The 22,198-nt window shown below is 34.3% G+C and overlaps 1 protein-coding gene across 1 annotated transcript in view; it reads left to right on the top strand.

Moving 5' to 3' along the window:
* EFCAB13 (EF-hand calcium binding domain 13) overlaps nt 1–17,094 on the top strand; it is a 108,168-nt gene extending 91,074 nt beyond the window's left edge. Inside the window, exons 14-18 of the mRNA XM_073883099.1 lie at nt 1,271–1,414; nt 7,766–7,840; nt 11,624–11,767; nt 14,203–14,274; nt 17,028–17,094. Of these exons, the coding sequence (XP_073739200.1) occupies nt 1,271–1,414; nt 7,766–7,840; nt 11,624–11,767; nt 14,203–14,274; nt 17,028–17,047 (455 nt within the window). The 3' untranslated portion in view covers nt 17,048–17,094. The remainder of the gene's footprint in view (nt 1–1,270; nt 1,415–7,765; nt 7,841–11,623; nt 11,768–14,202; nt 14,275–17,027) is intronic.
* Nucleotides 17,095–22,198: the final 5,104 nt, after the last annotated feature.

Genomic DNA, 22,198 nt, shown 5'->3' with positions numbered 1-22,198 from the left:
AGACATTGGGGAGGGTATGTGCTATGGTGAGCACTGTGAATTGTGCAGGACTGTTGAATCACAGATCTGTACCTCTGAACCAAATAATGCAATATATGTTAAGGAAAAAAAAAAGAAGAAGATAGCAGGAGGGGAAGAATGAAGGGGGGTAAATCGGAGGGGGAGATGAACCATGAGAGACGATGGACTCTGAGAAACGGACTGGGGTTTCTAGAGGGGAGGGGGTGGGGGGACGGGTTAGCCTGGTGATGGGTATTAAGGAGGGCACATTCTGCGTGGAGCACTGGGTGTTATGCACAAATAATGAATCATGGCACACTACATCAAAAACTAATGATGTAATGTATGGTGGTTAACATAACAATAAAAAATTAAAAGAAAATTCTCCCAAAAGAAAAAAAAACATAAAAAAACATCTAATTCAGACATCATTTTGATGATCGTTTCTTTTTTTAGCAATCCATAATGATTTCTAGCGACTGCCTAAAGCTGATTAACTCCTGATAATGGCTTTAATGCCCTCCACTGCCCAACTTCCTCACTTTACCTATCCTAATCTTCTATTAGAGGAAGTCTATTTGAGTTTAAGTTGTTCCAAAGTTTACACACACATACACACACACACACACACACATGCTTGCGTGTCTATCAACCCCTTTAATAATTCTATATATTTGCAAGTTATTTTAAGAAAGTTTTCATTGTAGTAAAAATTTGTCTGTTTAAGTTTAATGAATGGAATACTGCCCAAATTTGTGAAGCATATATTCCAAAGTATTATAAAAAGACATGTAGGATAGTTAGTTATTTCTGAGTAATAATATTTATATATACAAAAGATAAACTAAGATAAATTTACCAAAGACTGAGCCATGTATTGCTACGAAACCTTACCCCAATTCATCATTTGGGATTGAGGGTTTTCTACTTCTGTTTCTGCTACTGAGAAACAGACTGCTAGGGAATTTTAAATTGTTAGAGAATTAAATGAGGAAATTGTATAATATTTTTCTTCCTATGCATTTAAACTGCAGTTAAATTGGCACTTCCTTAAATAAAAAGACTATAGCAAAATAAAATATATTTTTGGCTCTGATTTTGTACCTTGTTGGTTTTCAGTATTATTAAGGATTCTGGTAATTTTTTTTATACATAACATTTCTAAAGTTCTTGTTTGTTAACTTAGTGTCAGAACTAAAATTCATCTTACTTTTGGTGTTTTCTTTTTGACTTATATTTAATACTTAATAGCATACTGCTTTATTTTCAGTGTTGACTGATATCATTAAAGCCATTGATAAAATTAAAGATGAAAATATGGATTATGAGGATCTGAATACTTGTCTTCAGGATTTTGGAGTTTACCTTTCTAAGCCAGAATTTGAGAAGATCACAGAGTTGACTGAAGCTAATGGTAAGTGATATATTTTCAGGAAAAATGGGTTTACACATATGAAAGAGGGTCATTTGCTATTTTTTCTCTTCAGAATAATGACTTTATTATTTTTATTAGAATAAAGATCATTTAAAATTAAATCAATACAGAAAAATACTCAAAAGTACAACAAAACACACAAAATCCCATTACCCAGAAATAACCAGTAATAATCATCATTCAGACTTTTTTTTCCTATAGGCAAACATGCACACAAAAAGAAGGATTTCTGATTTTCCTTTCTGACAAGGTAGAGATCAGGACAAAAGGCCTTAAATGGGACAAAGGACTCTGTACTATGTCAAAGCCCACAATTCATAATGAAGGTACTATTATTGACCCTTATAACTAGCTAACTTTGTTATAGTTATAAATAATTAACTTTGACTAGTTTCACCCTTATAACTTAGCAACAACTTTTTTTTAAATTTTTTATTGTTATGTTAATCACCATATATTACATCATTTGTTTTTGATGTAGTGTTCCATGATTCATTGTTTGTGCATAACACCCAGTGCTCCATGCAGAATGTGCCCTCTTTAATACCCATCACCAGGCTAACCCATCCCCCTACCCTCCTCCCCTCTAGAACCCTCAGTTTGTTTTTCAGAGTCCATCATCTCTCATAGTTCGTCTCCCCCTCTGACTTACTCCCCTTCATTCTTCCTCTCCTGCTATCTTCTTCTTTTTCTTTTTTCTTAAAATAAACAACAACTTTTCTAAAGGGGATGGGTGGTAATGAGGTAGACAAATGTGTGGGGTTATAGGTGAAATGCGAATGACCATGAATTGATAATACTTGCAGCTAGAGGGAGAGTAAATGAGCTTTTATTACAATATACTTTTTATTTTGTGTATATTTAAAAATTTTCCATAATAAAAAGTAAAAAAAAAAGTAAAAAAAGTAGGAACAAATATAAGATATGTAAGACCTATGTAAAGAAAATGATAAGACTTTAAGACATTTTAGAATATCTAAATAAATGGGAATATATCCCATATTCATGGATTCAGAGACCCAAGACAGTCAATTCTAATTAATTTATTTATCCAAAGCAGTTCTGTTAAAACCTTGACTTTTTTTGATGATTTAATTCTCGTATTATTATTATAAAGACCAAGAATAGCTAAAACACTCTTGAGGAAAAAAAAAACATGTGTCTAGGGGTGTGTGAGTGGTGTTGGAGGGAACTTGCTCTCCTGGATGTCAAAACTCATTATAAAATTATAGTAAGTGTGAGAATGGCACAGGGATAGAGAAATTGACTGATAGAAACAGGATAAGAAACTTCCAAACATATCCACACACACATATGGAAACATAAGGTGGCTGGGATATATAATGATCACATAGTCATATGTAATGATTGCAGGGGGAAAAACACCATTTAATAAATGGTGCTGGAATAATTAATTATTCAAATGCAAAAAATGAAATCAGATCCCTATCTATGTATCATATTCAGTAATAATTTCCAGACGTGAACAGTAAAAGTTTTAGAAAAAGAGAAGAAAATTTTTCTGACTTACAGTTAGGAAGGATTATTTTTAAGAGACAAAATCACTAACCAGAAAAAAAAAGATTGATAAATTTGACTACATTAAATTAAAGACTTTTCTTTATTAAAAGATAATACAAACAGAATGAAAATACAAGCCACAAATGGAGTGAAGATTATTTGCAATACTCATAACAGTGAAAGATCATTGTGGAGAATATAGAGGGAACCCCTATAAATTAACAAACCAATAGAAAAATGACTAAATTACAAGAACAGCCATTGCCAGATGAAGGAACACAAGTTGCTAATAATCATATGAAAAGATTCTCAACATCATTAGTAATTAGGGAAATGCAAAATTTAGGTCACAATGAAATATCTTTTTATACCCACTACACTGGCAAAAATTAAGAAGTCTGTTAATTTAATTGTTGGTAAATAAGGCAAAAGTGGTAAATGAACTTTGAAAAACATTATGTAGTATTTTGAATGGTTTTCATACTTCATGACTTAGAAAATCCACATTTAGCTATAGATCTCAGAAAATCTCTTGCACTGATGTACAAGGAGACATGTTTAAGAATGTTCATGATGGCACTGATCTTAATAGCAAAAAAAAAAAGGAAAAAATAGAAAAGAAACAACATGATCACTGATAGAATGTATAAATAAGTTGTGATATTTGCCATTGGTGCATAATGGAATACTAATTGTGTATACATTAGTGAAAACAATATACTATATGGATGATTCTTAGAAATATATTGAATGAGAAAAGCAAGTCTCAGATTGCTATAGCAATCTGATAATTTTTATCGAACTCTAAAACAAAATGAAGGAATAGTTTGTTTATCCTGTTTAAAATTATATGTAAAAAAACAAGAGATTGGTAAATTTGAAAAATTCAGCAATGCTCTCTCTGTAGAGAAACAGTAGAATGGAATGGGAAAAGCCCAGAAGCAGATGTAGTGGTATTAATAATGTTCTTAAAATGGATGGTGGGTTCAGTGGTTCAGCTGAAACATATGTGTATCAAATAGACATTATCAGAAATAAGGGAATCTATTGCTTTAGAAATTTATATGTTCCTCTTAGTGAATATAAATCTTCATTAACTCTATCATTCCCCCAGAATTGTTTAAAGTCTCATTTTTAAAAAAAATTTTTATTGTTAAGCACCACACATTACATCATTAGTTTTTAATATAGTGTTCCATGATTCATTGTTTGTGCATAATACCCAGTGCTCCACGCAGAACGTGCCCTCTTTAATTTTTTATTGTTATGTTAATCACCATATATTACATCATTAGTTTTTGATGTAGTGTTCCATGATTCATTGTTTGTGCATAACACCCAGTGCTCCATGCAGAATGTGCCCTCCTTAATACCCATCACCAGGCTAACCTATCCCCCTACCCTCCTCCCCTCTAGAACCCTCAGTTTGTTTTTCAGAGTCCATTGTCTCTCATGGTTCGTCTCCCCCTCCGACTTACTCCCCTTCATTCTTCCCCTCCTGCTATCTTCTTCTTTTTCTTTTTTCTCAACATATATTGCATTATTTGTTTCAGAAGTACAGATCTGTGATTCAACAGTCTTGCACAATTCACAGCGCTCACCATAGCACATACCCTCCCCAATGTCTATCACCCAGCCACCCCATCCCTCCCACCCCCCCACCACTCCAGCAGCCCTCAGTTTGTTTCCTGAGATTAAGAATTCCTCATATCAGTGAGGTCATATGATACATGTCTTTCTCTGATTGACTTATTTCACTCAGCATAACACCCTCCAGTTCCATCCACGTCATTGCAAATGGCAAGATCTCATTCCTTTGGATGGCTGCATAACATTCCATTGTGTATATATACCACCTCTTCTTTATCCATTCATCTGTCGATGGGCATCTTGGCTCTTTCCACACTTTGGCTATTGTGGACATTGCTGCTATAAACATTGGGGTGCACATACCCCTTCGGATCCCTACATTTGTATCTTTGTGGTAAATACCCAGTAGTGCAATTGCTGTATCGTAGGGTAGCTCTATTTTCAACTGTTTGAGGAACCTCCATACTGTTTTCCAGAAGGGTTGCACCAGCTTGCATTCCCACTAACAGTGTAAGAGGGTTCCCCTTTCTCCACATCCCCGCCAACATCTGTCATTTCCTCACTTGTTAATTTTAGCCATTTGACTGGTGTGAGGTGGTATCTCATTGAGGTTTTGATTTGGATTTCCCTGATGCCGAGTGATGTTGAGCACTTTTTCATGTGTCTTTTTCATGTGTCTGTATGGTACTGGCACAAAAACAGACACATAGATCAATGGAACAGAATAGAGAGCCCAGAAATGGACCCTCAACTCTATGGTCAACTTATCTTTGACAAAGCAGGAAAGAATGTCCAATGGCAAAAAGACAGTCTCTTCAACAAATGGTGTTGGGAAAATTGGACAGCCACATGCAGAAGAATGAAACTGGACCATTTCCTTTCTGGGGGAATGATAGAGTTAATGAAGATTTATATTCACTAAGAGGAACATATAAGTTTTGGGTGCAAATGTCTTCTTTGGAAAAATGTCTGTTCATGTCTTCTGCCCATTTCTTGATTGGATTATTTGTTCTTTGGGTGTTGAGTTTGATAAATTCTTTATAGATTTTGGATACTAGCCCTTTATCTGATATGTCATTTGCAAATATTTCTCCCATTCTGTTGGTTGTCTTTTGGTTTTGTGGACTGTTTCTTTTGCTGTGCAAAAGCTTTTTATCTTGATGAAATCCCAATAGTTCATTTTTGCCCTTGCTTCCGTTGCCTTTGGCGATGTTTCTAGGAAGAAGTTGCTGCGGCTGAGGTCGAAGAGGTTGCTGCCTGTGTTCTCCTTTAGGATTTTGATGGACTCCTGTCTCACGTTTAGGTCTTTCAACCATTTGGAGTCTATTTTTGTGTGTAGTGTAAGTAAATGGTCCAGTTTCATTCTTCTGCATGTGGCTGTCCAATTTGCCCAACACCATTTGTTGAAGAGACTGTGTTTTTTCCATTGGACATTCTTTCCTGCTTTGTCAAAGATAAGTTGACCATAGAGTTGAGGGTCCATTTCTGGGCTCTCGATTCTGTTCCATTGATCTATGTGTCTGTTTTTGTGCCAGTACCATTCTGTCTTGATGATGACAGCTTTGTAATAGAGCTGGAAGTCTGGAATTGTGATGCCGCCAGCTTTGCTTTTCTTTTTCAAGATTCCTCTGGCTATTCGGGGTCTCTTCTGGTTCCATACAAATTTTAGGATTATTTGTTGCATTTCTTTGAAAAAAGTGGTTGGTATTTTGATGGGGATTGCATTGAATGTGTAGATTGCTCTAGGTAGCATTGACATCTTCACAATGTTTGTTCTTCCAATCCATGAGCATGGAACGTTTTTCCATTTCTTTGTGTCTTCTTCAATTTCTTTCATGAGTATTTTATAGTTTTCTGAGTACAGATCCTTTGCCTCTTTGGTTAAATTTATTCCTAGGTATCTTATGGTCTTGGGTGCAATTGTAAATGGGATCGACTCCTTGATTTGTCTGTCTTCTGTCTTGTTGTTGGTGTATAGGAATGCCACTGATTTCTGTGCATTGATTTTATATCCTGCCCCTTTACTGAATTCCTGTATGAGTTCTAGCAGTTTTGGGGTGGAGTCTTTTGGGTTTTCCACATAAAGTATCATATCATCTGCAAAGAGTGAGAGTTTGACTTCCTCTTTGCCGATTTGGATGCCTTTGAGAACGTGCCCTCTTTAATACCCATCACCAGACTAACCCATCTGGCCACCCCCCTCCCCTCTAGAACCCTCAGTTTGTTTTTCAGAGTCCATCATCTCTCATGGTTCGTCTACCCCTCCGATTCCCCCCCCTTCATTCTTCCCCTCCTGCTACCTTCTTCTTCTTTTTTTTTTTTAACATATTGCATTATTTGTTTCAGAGGTACAGATCTGTGATTCAACAGTCTTGCACAATTCACAGCGCTCACCATAGCATAAAGTCTCATTTTTTTTTAAGTCACTAAATATTTGTGTAAGAATACAAAGTGATTTGGTGCTCCTTAAATAAAGTTTTCTAAGATATTTAATCTTGGGAATAGAACAATAGGCTGTGCCTTATCTTTCATAGATTAGAATTAGAATTTTTTAAAAAGTGGGATAAGCGAAGGAGTAGAGTTATCAAAAGCTCATTATATTAATATAAAACCTTTAATGTGGCCTTCAAAAATTCTTAGAGATTTTTTTTTCATTCTAATATTGGGATATTATATATAATCAAGGAGAGATATTTTCTAAGTATAAAATGACTATTAGAGTATTTAATAGTTTAAATAGTGTACTGGAATAAAGACAGGATGTGAATGGTACCCTGACGTGGAAGAAACCAGAAGTCGAGAGAGCTTACTTCTAATCTCTGATCTTGTATTTCCTTTTGTGACCTTGGAAAAAAGTCATGATATCTATCATGTATAAGTATATTTTTCTAAATATGTAAAATAACATACTAATTCTTCACCTACATATCTTAGTGAATTGTTGCAAGGCCAAGTCAAGGTAATGTAAGTTAAAATTAAAAATGTTGTACACTTGTAACTAGAAGGATTTTGATTAATTTTCCTGGTAATTTTCAGCATTTACTTTCTCCTTGTAAGTTGCATTGCTTTTTCTCTTATACCCGTATATTTTTAGTGATATTAGCTGATGGCTATAATTATATTAACTCCCTAAATAGAGAATTTATTTTACATAATTCAATATTTGTCTTAATAACTTAGTACTTGAAGATAATGAAAAAAATGTTCTTTTCCCTTTAGAAACAAAAAAGGCGAATTTTAAAGAATTCATTGATATAATGATGAACAATACGGAACGCTTCTCTGAAAAATTATGTATGTAAGAACAGCATATTTTATGCTTTTAGTGGACCAAATGGTGTGACAGATTTTAGAAGAATATAATATACCAAAAGACATCCTACAGTTTATCAGGCAAATAAATGCCTGGCTTACTGCTGATATGTTTGGCCTTAATCTTCTCCAGTAATGATCCCTAAATCCAGAACAACCTCCACGTGCAAATGAGTTGAAAGCTATCATAATCTCACTTACTATAGAGAGTTAGAACCACGTATATAAAATTCATTTTGGGAAGAGCCAAAATGTCTTCCCAATTTGGGGAAGTGATGCCATCTAGTGACTATAGTTGAGTACTAGTAAGCAGATTTTCTACTTGAAGCTGTATTTTTTTTTCCATCTTCCAGTTTGTTTAGTAACATTTATTGAGCCATTGTTATGTACCAGGCTTTATGTTAAGCTGTGAGTGCGGTAAACTGAGAAAGACAGTCTTTGTCACTCAGAAGCTCGCTCTAAAGAAATATAAGGTTGGGGCGCCTGGGTGGCTCAGTCGTTAAGAGTCTGCCTTCGGCAGGTCATGATCCCAGAGTTCTGGGATTGAGCCCTGCATCGGGCTCCCTGCTCTTCGGGAAGCCTGCTTCTCCCTCTCTCACTCCCCCTACTTGTGTTCCCTCTCTCGCTGTCTCTCTCTGTCAAGTAAATAAATAAACTCTTAAAAAAAAAAAGAACTATAAGGTAATATATGTATATTTTAAATGGAGTGAAGTTAGTACTTTAAAAATTGGGGTTAGGGGTACCTAGACGGCTCAGTCGATTAAGCATCTGACTCTTGATCTCAGCTTAGGTCTTGATCTCAGTGTCATTAGTTCACGTTCCACACTGGGCTCCATAATGGGCGTGGAGCTACTTAAAAAAAATTGGGGTTAAAAGTAGCATTTTGTTATTTTGTTCTTAGTATTGAGTAATAGCACATTTTAAGTAAGTTATTTTACCTTATAAATCCATTTAATTTGTTTTCTATTCAAGGAAACAATAGATTAATTGGATGAAGAGATTATTTGCATTGTTAGATACTTCATTTTTCTGAGGAATTTCAGTGTCATGGAGATAAAAAATTTTATTAGCACAGAGTTGTATAGTATAGTATCTTATTTGTATCTGTAGTTATATTTCCTTTCTCATTTTTAATATTGCACATTTATGTTTAATACTTTTCCTTTTTTCTTCATTTGCTCATATCTTCATCAGACTGCTTATTGGTTTTATATACCTCATTGGGACCTTCCATCCATCTACCCCTCTACTTTCACCTTACCCGCCAGTCTCTTCCTGTTTTCACTTTTCCTTCTTAGTCAGTTTAAAATCTCTGGTCTGTGTGTCTCAAATACCCTAAGCTTTCTTGCCCCTTTGTTGCACCTAGCTAACAAAACTCCCAACCCTGCTTTCTCCTTGTGGCTGACAGCATTTCTAGAGAAAATTTTACAGCTGAGCAGATTGAATAGAATGCCACTATAAAGTCTTGATCATCAATGTCTGATGGCCCTTGACACTGCCTAGGAATTATGGGATTGTTCCTCCCGAGTTAGCTTATTTTTTCACTCTCTGAAATAACTATTTAAAATCTCCATTCTCTCAAACTTCCATTCCTACCCCCAACCTCTACCCTTCTCACATTTAGCAGATAACTTTGCCTTTATAGGGAAAATAGAAACCTGTCTCTATTTTGAGGACATTAAGATATTTCCAAATATTTTCTTCTAAAAATTTTTAAGTTTTTCTTTTTCATATTTAAGTCTTTAATTCACCTGAAATTGATTTTTAAGTATGGAGTGAAATTGAGATCCAATTTAATTTTTTTCCATAAGGATAATTAGCTATGACAGTTTTATGTTAATTCTTTGTTTAGAATTTATATATTAACTAAATAATTTGATTTGGAACCCAACACTTACACACGATAGTCTTGGGATTTAGCTTATCGTTGGAGATTTATTCCCCCCATTCATACCTTAGGCAGAGAACAGCTTTCTTCTTGAATTCCTAAAAAGGTGACCAAAGTGTTTTTAGTCATAATTTTTAGATGGGAAGACTTTTCAGTGTCCTGGTTTTAAGTTGGCATCTCAATTATAATTCTAGACTTGTCTGTACCACATAATAACAATAATTACTACTAGTACTCACATTTATTGAGTGCTTTCTATGTGCCAATACTGTTCTAAATACTTTTTATTTATTAACTCATTTAATTCTCATATCAACTCTAATATTATGTTTATTTTATGGATGAGAAAACCACGACATAGAGGTTAAAGAAGTCATATAGCTAGTCTGTGGTAGAGTTAAGATTAAAACTCAGGTGGAGCTTAGGGTCTTAACTTCTACATTATACCATCTGACTGCTATGGCATCAGCTTAGGCACACACATAAATCATATTTCTTCCTCATTTCTGGTATCTGATGATTTTCCTTTCTATTGAGCTTAGCATTCAGTTGTTTAGCCCCCAAAGTTAGGAGTCATTCTTGATCTTTTTTCCCTTGTGGCCTTAGCTCCACCAACCGCTTCCCTCATTCAGTTCATTACCAAATATTATTTTTAGTGATATTTTAACTTAGTATAGAATATGTTTTGTGTTGGAAATTGAAGGAGAATGTGGCTGTCATCAGAATACTATATTGCCAGTTCTCTAAAAACACTCATTCAGGTTTTGACCTTGCCACCCATACTAGCTTTTTTTTTTTTTTTTACAAAAGTTAAATCTCATTTTGTTAAATCTAATCATCAAGTTTTTGTTTTCATCTTGTTTACCTCCAGCAGTTTTTTTACTTCAAGTATCATTTACATACAGTGTTATGTTAGTTTCAGGTGTACAGCATAATGATTCAACCATTCTTATGTTTTAATTTAATATGTTTATTCAAAATTTTCTCTTCTTGTGGGTGCCTGGGTGGCTCAGTTGTTAAGCATCTGCCTTCCGCTCAGGTCATGATCCCAGGGTCCTGGGATCGAGCCCCACATCAGGCTCCCTGCTTTGCAGGAAGCCTGCTTCTCCCTCTCCCACTCCCCTTGCTTGTGTTCCCTCTCTCGCTATATTTCTCTCTGTCAAATAAATAAATAAAATCTTCTTCCTAACTGCCTGATCTTCCAGAGAGTCCATTCTCTATACAGCAGCAAAGTGATCTTTTACACATTTGTGATGAGATAATTTCACGCCCCCCCCCCACACACATTAAACCTTCCATTAAATTCTATTGGAATTTTTTAAAAAACAAAATTTCTTCCCATGGTCTGCAGTGGTAGATTGAAGAGAAAGTAAGATCCAAGGAAGAATTTTGGGGGGGGGGGAGATGTAGAGCAAAAGCTATTTAATTCACATTTTTATCAATTGGGCTTGTTTATGAATTCAGACTTCTATAAATCTATATAGTTCAATGCAAATTACTCTAGTGGTTATTCAGGGGTGGGGTCACCATAAGTTCTAGAAATGTTTCAGAATCCTCAAAGACACACTAATTTTGGTGTTAAATATTTTATTGTATTTTAATATTTGAAAATTGGCAGGGGCGCCTGGTTGCTTCAGTTGGTAGAGTGTGGGACTCTTGATTTTGGGGTTGTGAGTTCGAGGCCCACATTGGGTATAGAGATTACATAAAAATAAAATCTTTAAAAAAAGAGAAAGAAAATTGGCAATCATTTATGCTGTATTTGTTATTCTTCTTAACTGTAAAAACCTTAATTCCTGACGAGTCCAGATAATAGTTTACTGTACTAACTTCTTGGACAAGAATGTTGTAAAACTTGTGTGTTATCTACCCTTCAGCATTGCCTGAGACTATTGAAAACCTCCACAATCTCAGCAAAGAAAAGATGAATGCTTCTCACCTATGGAACACTCTGTCCAGGAAGAATAATAACTTGAAAAAAAAAGAATTCCTAGGTGCACTGAAATTAGCAATAATTGATGGTAAGTAGGCTAAATATTAAAATTAAAAGATTTACAAGCATATGGTTCTATCTTCTATCAATCTTTATTTTTCCTTGTATCTTGTATTTGGTTGATATGCCAATATACACATTTAGGAAATATAAAGAAAGCTCAGATTGTTTGTCCTACAGAAAAAAATGTTAATATCTAATTTACTATTACTCTAAATTGATCAAATATGAATTGACTATCTTCAGGTTGTGTAACATGTTACTGGAAAATGGCACATCCCAGTGAACACAGAAAGGATTGTTAGGAAATATTAAGAGATCTATTCCAGTTTTTTTTTTTTAACACTATTTGGGATATCCATACTGTTTTGTTGAAATAGGCTTTCATTTAATTTGCTAGAAAAACACACCTGATGGTGGCTACCACTTCTACTTAGTTAGCAAGTAAAAAAAAGATTCAAAACAAAAAATAAGTTCACAAAAGTACTGTAAAACAAAGACTATAGACTAAAATTTTAAAAATAAGACTATCATTTACTGCTGATATTTTGTAGGCAGGAGAGAGGTAGCACGCAAACACAGGTGAACGTTTCTACTCCCTCATGAAGTTACAAATGTATTATCGTACTCTTGTATGTGGAATGTTTATGCCAAACTAGCCTAGTAACACAAGCATGCATCTGGGGTCTTTGTCAAAGAACTGTCTTTCCCTGTGAGGATTATTTACCCCTTTTTCTCTGTTAAGCTCCTGTTCAAGTGACACTGGTAATTTTGGACTTTAAGTGTGTTGATTGTTTTGTTTAGTGAGATATTTGAGATGAGGAGGGTTGATCAAAATAGAGGGATACTTACCACCCGATAGTAGGGACTTTTTTCCCCCTCTCTTTTCTTTTATTGCAAAGCTTCAGTTTTTCTTGATAGAGTGAGTGGAATTTGAAGGCAACACATACCAGAGAAAGTATTATGTAGCATTTATTTTAATCAGACCAGTAAGGTATCATTTTATGAGCTATAAAAATAACTCAGCGATCTATAAAATTACTTATTGTAATAATAAAAACCCCATGTACTGTATCCGATTCATTATTATATACTTATAAAGCAAAAACACAGTGTGTAAAATCCAAATCCATGCATGATATTGAAAACTTTGTGTACCCCATCTGTCATACCATTTTTTCTTGTAACTTGGACCTTCAGTACAAAGATTTAATTCTTATTTTAATGTAGTGGTTTGCAAAGTTTTGAACCTTGTTATTTTTGGTTTTGTATTTATATTTGGTGCTGTTAAAGCAGGAGAATTCTTTCCTTCTAAATGAAATCTTACAGAGTACATCAATATATAAATCATAAGAGTTGAGTTTCTCTGATTAAAGTGGGGGAAATGATCAAGTGAGCTGCTTAAGTAGCTCAACAAGACTTAGAAATATGAACAAGAACTTAAAAATTACTGGGTATATACTTACTAGGATATACTTTTTTGACCATGTTATGTTAAAGAGGAAAAAAAACTGATTTAGGTTTCCTGTACTTAGTGAGATTGAAGAATTACTTCTTGGTTATTGATGGTATTCTGTATTGACTCATTAATATTTTAAAGTATATTTAAAGTTTTTAAAAAATAATTTTAAAAAGATTTTATTTATTTGTTTGTCAGAGAAAGAGAGAGACAAAAGCAGGGGGAGTGGCAGGCAGAGGGAGAAGCAGGCTCCCCGCTGAGCACAGAGCCCAGTGAGGGGCTTGATCCTAGGACCCTGGGATTGTGGCCTGGGCTGAAGGCAGACAGTTAGCCAACTAAGCTATCCAGGCATCCCTAAAAAATATTTTTATGATGGCTACAAAAAGGCATTGAAAAATAGAAAGGGTATTTATCATTTGGCAAATTTAGAAATGCTTCCCCAATATCTTATTTTATAGCACCTGTATTCTATCCTATGATCATAAACTACAGTAATTCTAAATCCTTACACTAAGTTTCCTGTTCCTGACTGGGAAAACAAAGCTGTCTCTGTCCCCTGTGTTTGTCACTTTGGCTTTCTAGTATCTGTGTGTTCTTGTGTATGAAATGGGTATAAACATGTGTTAGAAATTACAGAACCATCTGGCATTGGAAAAATCTTTAAAGTTAATCTAGTACAGTATTTTTATCTTCAAACATTTGAAAGGTTAAACTAAAACTGAGGTTTGTCTCTTAGTGTTCTCCCTAGGCATATGGATTACATAATTTCTCTTGATTGATGGAAATTGAAAACTCAGCCCTTTTCCTATAATCTTAAGGTTTATTCATTCCATAAAATTAATCTTTTGGAGAGCCAACAATATGAAAAGGAAATATGATTTTTATGAATACATCAAATAATTTACCTTTTTAGAGATTGCTGCATTGGATCCTGACTTTTGCTTAGTGAGGCTGATCTATTAAAAATGTTTGAACATAATAATAAAAAAATGTTTTTCTTGCAGAAGATGATGAAGTACAAATAGAAGAATTTGGAAAAGTGGTAAAGGATATGCGTAATGCCTCCAGGTTAAAAGGTAAGTACTAGATTATTGTGACTGCTAAATTTACTTTTATTGAATGGATGTCTTTTTGTTTTGTTTTTTAGTGTTTCTAGTTCTGCTCATTTCTGGTTAACATGTTGGTATTGATCTGTTTTAAAGCAGGCAAAACTTGGTTTTGATTAAAAGTTGGCAGCTTCCATGATGAAAGAAAAAAGGCTTTTTCTGGAATGGGGTCTGTGTAAAGCTATTTTAAATCCCCTTTTTGTTTTTGGGCTTTATATAAAGTCAGCTGCTGGCTTTAAATTTTTTCAGATATGAGTATCTTCTATATAATTTTACGCCTCAGACTTAGGACTCTACCCAGTGTATAGGCTTCTATATTATTCTATAGAATTTCTCAGAAATCTTCTACTGCTTCCTTTAGTAGACATTCCTCATGTTATTTCTTTGGTTTTTGTTAAAATACAAGAGTGACCCTAGCACTCTTGTATTTTAACATTTTGATAGCATGGGTATTTTCTACTACTTGACTTCCATTTTTGCTTAAAAGTTAAAAAACAGAACTAAAACCAATGAAGATTATACTTGTGGAGTTTGTGTACTTTTTGTTTGGAAAATAAGTTTTAAACTTAATATCACTGGTAATTTATTTGAATAACCACTCAAATGAGTATTTGGTCAATAAGCACTATCAAGAAAAGAATACAACATAGGTATATATTTAGGGAAACAGATGGGGTCATTTCTGGGTATAAAGAAATAGACAAATACTTCTCAGATTTTCAGTAACCACTCTGCCCTGCATAGGAAATTTCTGACATTATTGTTTCTCTTTTAGATTAAGAAAACTGTTTAATAATTCCCTGCTGACATATAAATATGTTACCTGGGTCACATAATATAATTAGAATCAACATAGTATAGTTACTTGTGCTCTAGGAAACAATGCACAGAGGTAGAAAAGAACATGGGCTATGGAGTATGATATATGATGGTTTGTGGTTTTTTGACTTATCAGCTGGGTAATCTCTCTCGGCCATTCTGGTTTCCTCATCTTTAAAACAAGGAAACTAATAAAATCGTGTTTCTCATAGAGTTTTCAGGATCAAGTGCAAAAACACATGTAAAGCATATCACCTAATTATTAGGCACATATTATGTACTTGGTAAATTGTAGTTAATTTTGAAATGAGAGAGCAGAGCTCAGAAGGAGACTGGTATTCAGAATAGATAACTTTTTATGAGGAAGGAGGAAAAATTTTTGAAATTAAGCCATTGGAAAAGGAGAACAGATATAGTTTAGGTACCTGAATCTGGGAGATGGTCACATTAGGGAGATGGCACTGGAATTTTTCAGCTAGTGCAGTGTAAGGCCAATAACCACAGGGAAGAGTTAGGAAGCGCCACTCTAGAAGACAAGTGTTAATGTAGCAGGCCTGAAGCTGCTCTCTTTAGAAAAGCCTGCTTGCAAGGTTGACTGGCACATGAGAACTTGGCTTTCAGAATGTTCCCTTCATTACTAAAGGATAAGGCTAGTTCACTGTGCCTTGACTATTTGTTGGCGAACTTGGAGGGGCCTAGAAAACAGGCATATTGTGAATAAAGTTCTGTGCTTTCCTTCAACATGCACACATAATTATAAGGGATTATGGTCAGGTGTCTGATCTTGTAGTTTAATATTTTAGAGGTGGGGCAGGCAGTTCTAGGTAATGATGAGGATTAAGGATAGCCATTGGTTGGATGACTTTGGAAAGGATGTGAAGGCTTTTTGGAGTTAAGAGGTCAAGGTCATCCTTATTGTTATCAGATGATAACGGGAAATGGGGTTGAGGGAGGATTATGAGCAAGGTGCCAAAATCTTCAGAGATGGTGAAGGTGTGCTCAAAAAGTAATAGATGATGGTGTCAGGAGGGTGGCTTAGGTGAATGACAGGCCTGAGCCTCAGAGGGGAGGGCTGATGTTTGATTGAAGGTGGAACTAAAGTAGCCTGACAGCAGCAGCAGAAATTTAGGGGTGTTTCTCTGCTTCCTGGTCCTATGTGGAGCATGGGAGGATGAGCAACTTCCACTCAAGATGGCTGTGCAAGGAAACCGTATTTGAAAGGAAACCGAGTTTTAGTTAAAACAAAGAAGCAGAAGTCATACAGGTTTTTAGGTGCCGGCAAACTCAGATTGCCATTTTCAGTTGCCTCCCCATGATGTTAGGAGGACAGAAAATGAGGCAGGATCAAAGGTACTAAGGAGCTGTGATTACTATTTATAGCTAGTTCCTGATGGCTTTAGTAATAATCATAGTAGTTGTAGTGACTTTATTGCTATTAATATGACATTTATTAAGTGCTTGCCATATATCTAGTATTGTTTTAAGTGTTTTTCATACCTCATCATATTTAATTTCCACATCAACCTTGTGAGGTAAATAGTATTATTATCTCATTTTAGATATAAGACTACTGCATTTTATAGAGGGGTAAAGTAGTAATAATTTGCTCAAGGTCACACAGTTCCAGGTGACAAATCTTGGAGCCAGGATATGAATGCAAGTCTATCTGACTTAACACTGCCTCCTTTGAAAAGGCTGAAAATGAAGGAAAATTCCAGATACCAGGGTACTACTGAATTGCGGTAGAATTGAAAAAAAAAGGCTAATGAGTCTTTGTAATACTTGTGTTTCATATTTTACATTTCTCATGATTCTGAAATTCATTTCACTTCAATCAGGATGAGTTAATTTTGTTGACTACCATTAGAGCTTCATGGTAAAATAACGGCTTTGTGTAATTGCAGTGAAAAATTCAGCTATATGAATCATTTCAGTTGTGCCAATTTTATATTAGCACCAAAGAAACATGACAGACCAAGCATATTGTGTTGCTGGACTTAGAATTCCCTGAGGCCTGGGTTCTTCACTGAGATTTCTTATTCTTCAATTCAGGATGTGATAATAAATCTTGGACTGCCTCTGACAAAAGTCTTTAGTGATGGCTACTGTTGTTTTTAAATCAGAGGTTAGGCGGCACCTGGGTTGCTCAGTCACTTAAGCGTCTGCCTTCGGCTTAGGTCGTGATCTCAAGGTCCTGGGATGGAGCCCCGCACTGGGCTCCCTGCTTGGCAGGGAGTCTGCTTCTCCCTCTCACACTCCCCCTGCTCATGCTTTCTCTCTCTCAAATAAATAAATAAAAAACTTTGAAAAAAGAAATAGTTCATTCCTTTAACAACAACAAAAAAATAAAATAAAAAATAAATCAGAGGTTAGTTCAATTACCAAATAACTTTCTTCTATTTCTAGAGTTACAGGACATTGTCTTAGCTCTTGATGTGCTTGAAGGTGATATGATACCTGGGAAGAACTTGGAGAGCTTTCTAAGAAATATTGGGATTAAGTCACCTGAAGAAGAGGTAGAGAAAATTCTTCAATCAGATTTTGTTTCTGGTAAGCATTTAAATATTACTATCAGGTTTTCTTTGTTTTGTTTTGTGTAGGAGACCCTATAAAGAGAGTGTACAAGGTCTTTGTTTAAGTAAATGGGGTTCCTCTGTTGAGCAAATAAATATAGGTATTTGCTTGTATTACTGTAAACATCTTAAAAAGGAGTCTTTCTTCTTTTACATTCCTCTTTTGCAGTTATGAGAATACTTTTTAACAAGCAGGTCGAAATTTTGTGGGGGTTGGGCTTGTTGGTATCCACTTCTTCAGATATGTCTTGATTTAGTGACTAATGAATAGTTTGGAAATTCCAGTTCTGTGAATAGGAAACCTAGATTTGCCACTTTGCGCCAAGGGAAGTTATTAAACTTATAACTTTCTTGGTATTTTAGTTCCCTTAAAGGTAGAATCAGAAATAGTATATCTACAATCTTGTAAGGTTAATTGTGAAGCATAATGGTTGAAAATGAATCCAAAGTATCTTGTATATAAAGTGTTTAAGAAATTGTTTGATGATTTTGATTTTCATACTAGCTTTTTAATCTTACCTTATTCAGGGATTCTTGTCTATCTCCTCTCTCTCTCTTCCAGATGACAACATCGTGAATGTTAAAGACTGTATGAAGGCTTTGAAGGACAACCAGAAATTTTCCAATTTTCTTGGTAAGAGCTTTATGGTAAAACTGTTGAATGGCCACAGCACAGGACTCGTTCAGAGGTCACCTAGTCAAATACTATATTTGGTACTTAAATCTTATTTGTAGTAGTATTTGTGCCAAAAGATTTTTCATTTGTATTTGAACATTTCCACTTGTGGCAAACTTTCCTACAGTTTTTTTCATTTAAGTATTTTTACTTGAGGAGCTCTCAGTCTGTTAAGCATGCAACTCTTGATTTCAGCTCAGGTCATGATCTCAGGGTCATTGGATTGAGCCCCACGTGGGATTGAGTACACACATGCACGCACACTCTCTCTCTCAATAAATAAATAAATAAAATCTTAAAGGAATTTTTACTTCAGTAGAAACGATTGGGAAAATCATGAGGTTGTAATGTTTTCCAATAGCTAAATAAGAAAACTTTATTATATAATAATAGCAGTTTTTAAACTGTTATAAAAAATATAGTGACCAGAAATGTAAGAAATATAAAGATAGGGCTCTTGTAATGTCACCCTCTGGAAATATCCCTGTTAATGTTTGTTAAGTATCCTTTTCGGCTTTTTTATTGGCATGTATGAATATTTGTGTATTCTTAAATTATTATTTAAAAATTAAATTACTCTGTCCATAATATTCCACAACTTGCTTTTTAAAAGAAATTAACAGTATATCTTAGATATTGTTCCATGTTCCATTATATCATATAAACTACCTCATTCTTTTTAAAGACTGCATAATATTCCATGGTAGGGATGCACTATAATTTTATCCACAACACTTTTGATGATATTTAGGTTATTGCCAATTTTTAGCCATTCAAACATTTTGATGAGCATCCTTATATGTATATATGTGCACAAAGTTTTCCTGGAGGATAAATTCCCCAGAAGTCATAGTGCTAGACCAAAATATATGCAGATATAAGATGTTAACAGCTACTGCTTAATTATCCTCCCGAAGGGTTATAAAAGTTCACTTTTATCAATAATGGATATTAGTTATTGAAAATTCTGGTAAAAAAATTCTATTATTGTTTTAATACATACTTCTTTTTTTTTAATTTTTTTATTGTTATGTTAATCACCATATATTACATCATTAGTTTTTGATGCAGTGTTCCACGATTCATTGCTTGTTCATAACACCCAGTGCTCCATGCAGAACGTGCCCTCCTCAATACCCATCACCAGGCTAACCCATCCCCCCACCCCCCTACCCTAATACATACTTCTTTAATGACTAGTGAGGTAAAACATATTTTTCATGATTGTCAAGTGTGCTTTGATTATATTTCAATTAGATTGTCTTTTTCATATGAATTTGTAAAGAGCTCTTTATATATTAGGCACATCAATGTTCTGTCCTATCGCAGTTTTTTTCTAGTTTATAATTCATCTTTGATTTTGGTGATTTGATTTTTGCCATTTTCTGTCTTATTTTATCAGTGTTGGTAGTTTTTATTCTCTTAGGAAATTTATTTTATTCAGGTGATTTATCAGAATATTAATACAGCCCTGATAATTCTTTTGATTTTTTGTATCTGGTTATTTTCTCATTCTTGAATTTGTACATATGTACACCTTACCTTTTTCTATGTCTACTAACAAAACATTTTATAGTTAAAAAATTAATTTCTGCTTTTGTCTTTATGAAATCCTTTCTATTGTTCTCTTATGCCCATTTTATAGTTTTTCTAAGTTGTTTATTTACTTTTTTTTCTTACTGGACATTAAATGTTTAAGACTATCATTTTCATTTTAGTAAAATTTTGGTTTATCTAATGGTCTTTGTATATCATTGTTGTTGTTTTCTAAGTATTTTCAGTCATATTTTGATTTTCTCCTTGATGTAAGAGTTGTTTAGGAGAAAACTTTAAAATTTAAAGTAATTTTAAAAAAATTTTAAAGCAATTTGAATTTCATTATTGCTCTATCTTTGTTGTTTATTTTTAGTTATATTTTATTGTGGTCAGAGAATGAGGTCTATAGTAGAGGATTTGATAGTTCCATGCTCATTAGATATGGAGTTTCTTCAATTATTATATGTTTATTTAAAAACCACATTAGTGGCTTTCAGGGACAGGCTAATGGTAATACACACTCATCCTACTATTTGTCTTGGAAATCCTTATGACTTTTTGAAGCAGCCCATTCCATAATTTTGGACAGCTGCAGGACTGGTCAATTATTCTACATATTTGGTGGAAATCCTGCCTTATAATTCCATTCCCAAACCATATTTAACATTTGGACTCTTCCTCCTATCAGTAGCCCTCCAGAGATGTGAGAAGAACTCATATTTTTTTTCTTTCACATTGAATCATCTTTTCTCTAGACTCACACTTCCCTTCAGCCCTTCCACATGGCCTGTTTTTGAAACTTCTTGCCAATGACTAATGACTAAAAAATGGAGCAACATAATGAGTTAAATTATACTTCTACATAAACTAGCTAATTTTAAAGTAACTTATTATACATTTCTTTTAACAAATCCTGAGAGATGATTTTTTAGATATATACTTTAGAAATGTGAAGGGTTTTTTAAAAAATATTTTATTTATATATTCATTTATTTATTAGAGAGAGAGGGAACCAGTGAGGGGAGGAGAAGAGGGAGAGAGAATCCCAAGCAGACTCCATTCTAGGTGTGGAGCCCAATGTGGGGCTCTGTCCCAAGACCCTGAGATCATGACCTGAGCCTAAATCAAAAGTCAGATGCCCAACCGACTGAGCCATTCAGGGAGGTCAGTTGCGGATTTCCTCTTCTAGATGTTTGATGTTATTGTGCTAAACATAATAGGCTTTGCTGATTCTCTAAATTGGGTGAAGTGAGGTGACAGGAGCAAGGGGTATAGGAAAAGAAAGTGGAAAAGGAAGGATTGGGGTTTGAGAGCAGTTGTGAAGAATGAGGGTATTTTTTACTGAAATGGTGAACTCATTAATAGATGACTAGAGAAACTTTGGCATACTTTTTTGTTCATATAGGAATAGCCCACCCAGAACCCAGAATTTTAAGAAAATAATTTTAAGAATAAAGATAAAGGGTTATAGAAAACTATAGTGGAGAATGGATTGCTCTACTTATTTAAATGGCCACATGTGGGTAGTGGCTGCCATTTTGGACAGTGCAAATCTGGAAGAGTCCATCAGTTTTATTGTTATGTTCCAAAGATTTGGATCGATGGACTAAAGTACATGTTGTATATATATTCTCTGTGTTTGTAGCATTGAATGACATCATCAATTCATTGGACTCTATGGAAGAAAGTGATCAATCTGATAAGGACAAATATGCAGGTGTACTTGGAAATGCCAATAGAATTTATTTCACTGATGATAGTCTTCAAGAAATACTGGATGATTCCTTTGGTGAGGGTGAGTTAATTGAGTGACTTGTAATAAAAATTTCTTCTAAAATGTTATCTAAGGATTTTTAAATATTTTACCAAATACTAATTAAATCTTAATACTTAGTTCCTAATAATATTTAGTTAATATTATAATATTTAGTTCCTAAATAATAGCATAAATGTATTGAAATGTGATTTACTACAGACCAAATTTAGGGATATACCTTATATTCTATATCCACAGATATATCCATTTAGTTATTACAGTATCAAATTCCTGGATAATCTCTTGGACTGGTTTGTAAAGTTGGTCTCAAAGTATTTATATATGTTGTTGTATGGCTTTGAAATATTTCTTTTTAGAGTAATTTCATTTCAAAGTTAATCCCTTTCCTTTTATGAATTTTAGAGAGGTCTTAATAGTTTTCTAAGCTTTTTTTTTTTTTTAGGTGAAAGCCCTTTGAAAAGTGCAAGTTATCGTTGGAACAATTAGAACATTTGTCTATATAACACTCATATA

This window comes from Callorhinus ursinus, unplaced genomic scaffold, assembly GCF_003265705.2.
Source record: "Callorhinus ursinus isolate GAN/ISIS: 27379988/994484 unplaced genomic scaffold, GSC_fseal_2.0 scaffold50, whole genome shotgun sequence".
Taxonomy (NCBI): domain Eukaryota; kingdom Metazoa; phylum Chordata; class Mammalia; order Carnivora; family Otariidae; genus Callorhinus; species Callorhinus ursinus.
Note: the sequence above shows the minus strand (reverse complement) of the source record. Positions and strands in the feature narration are given on the sequence as shown.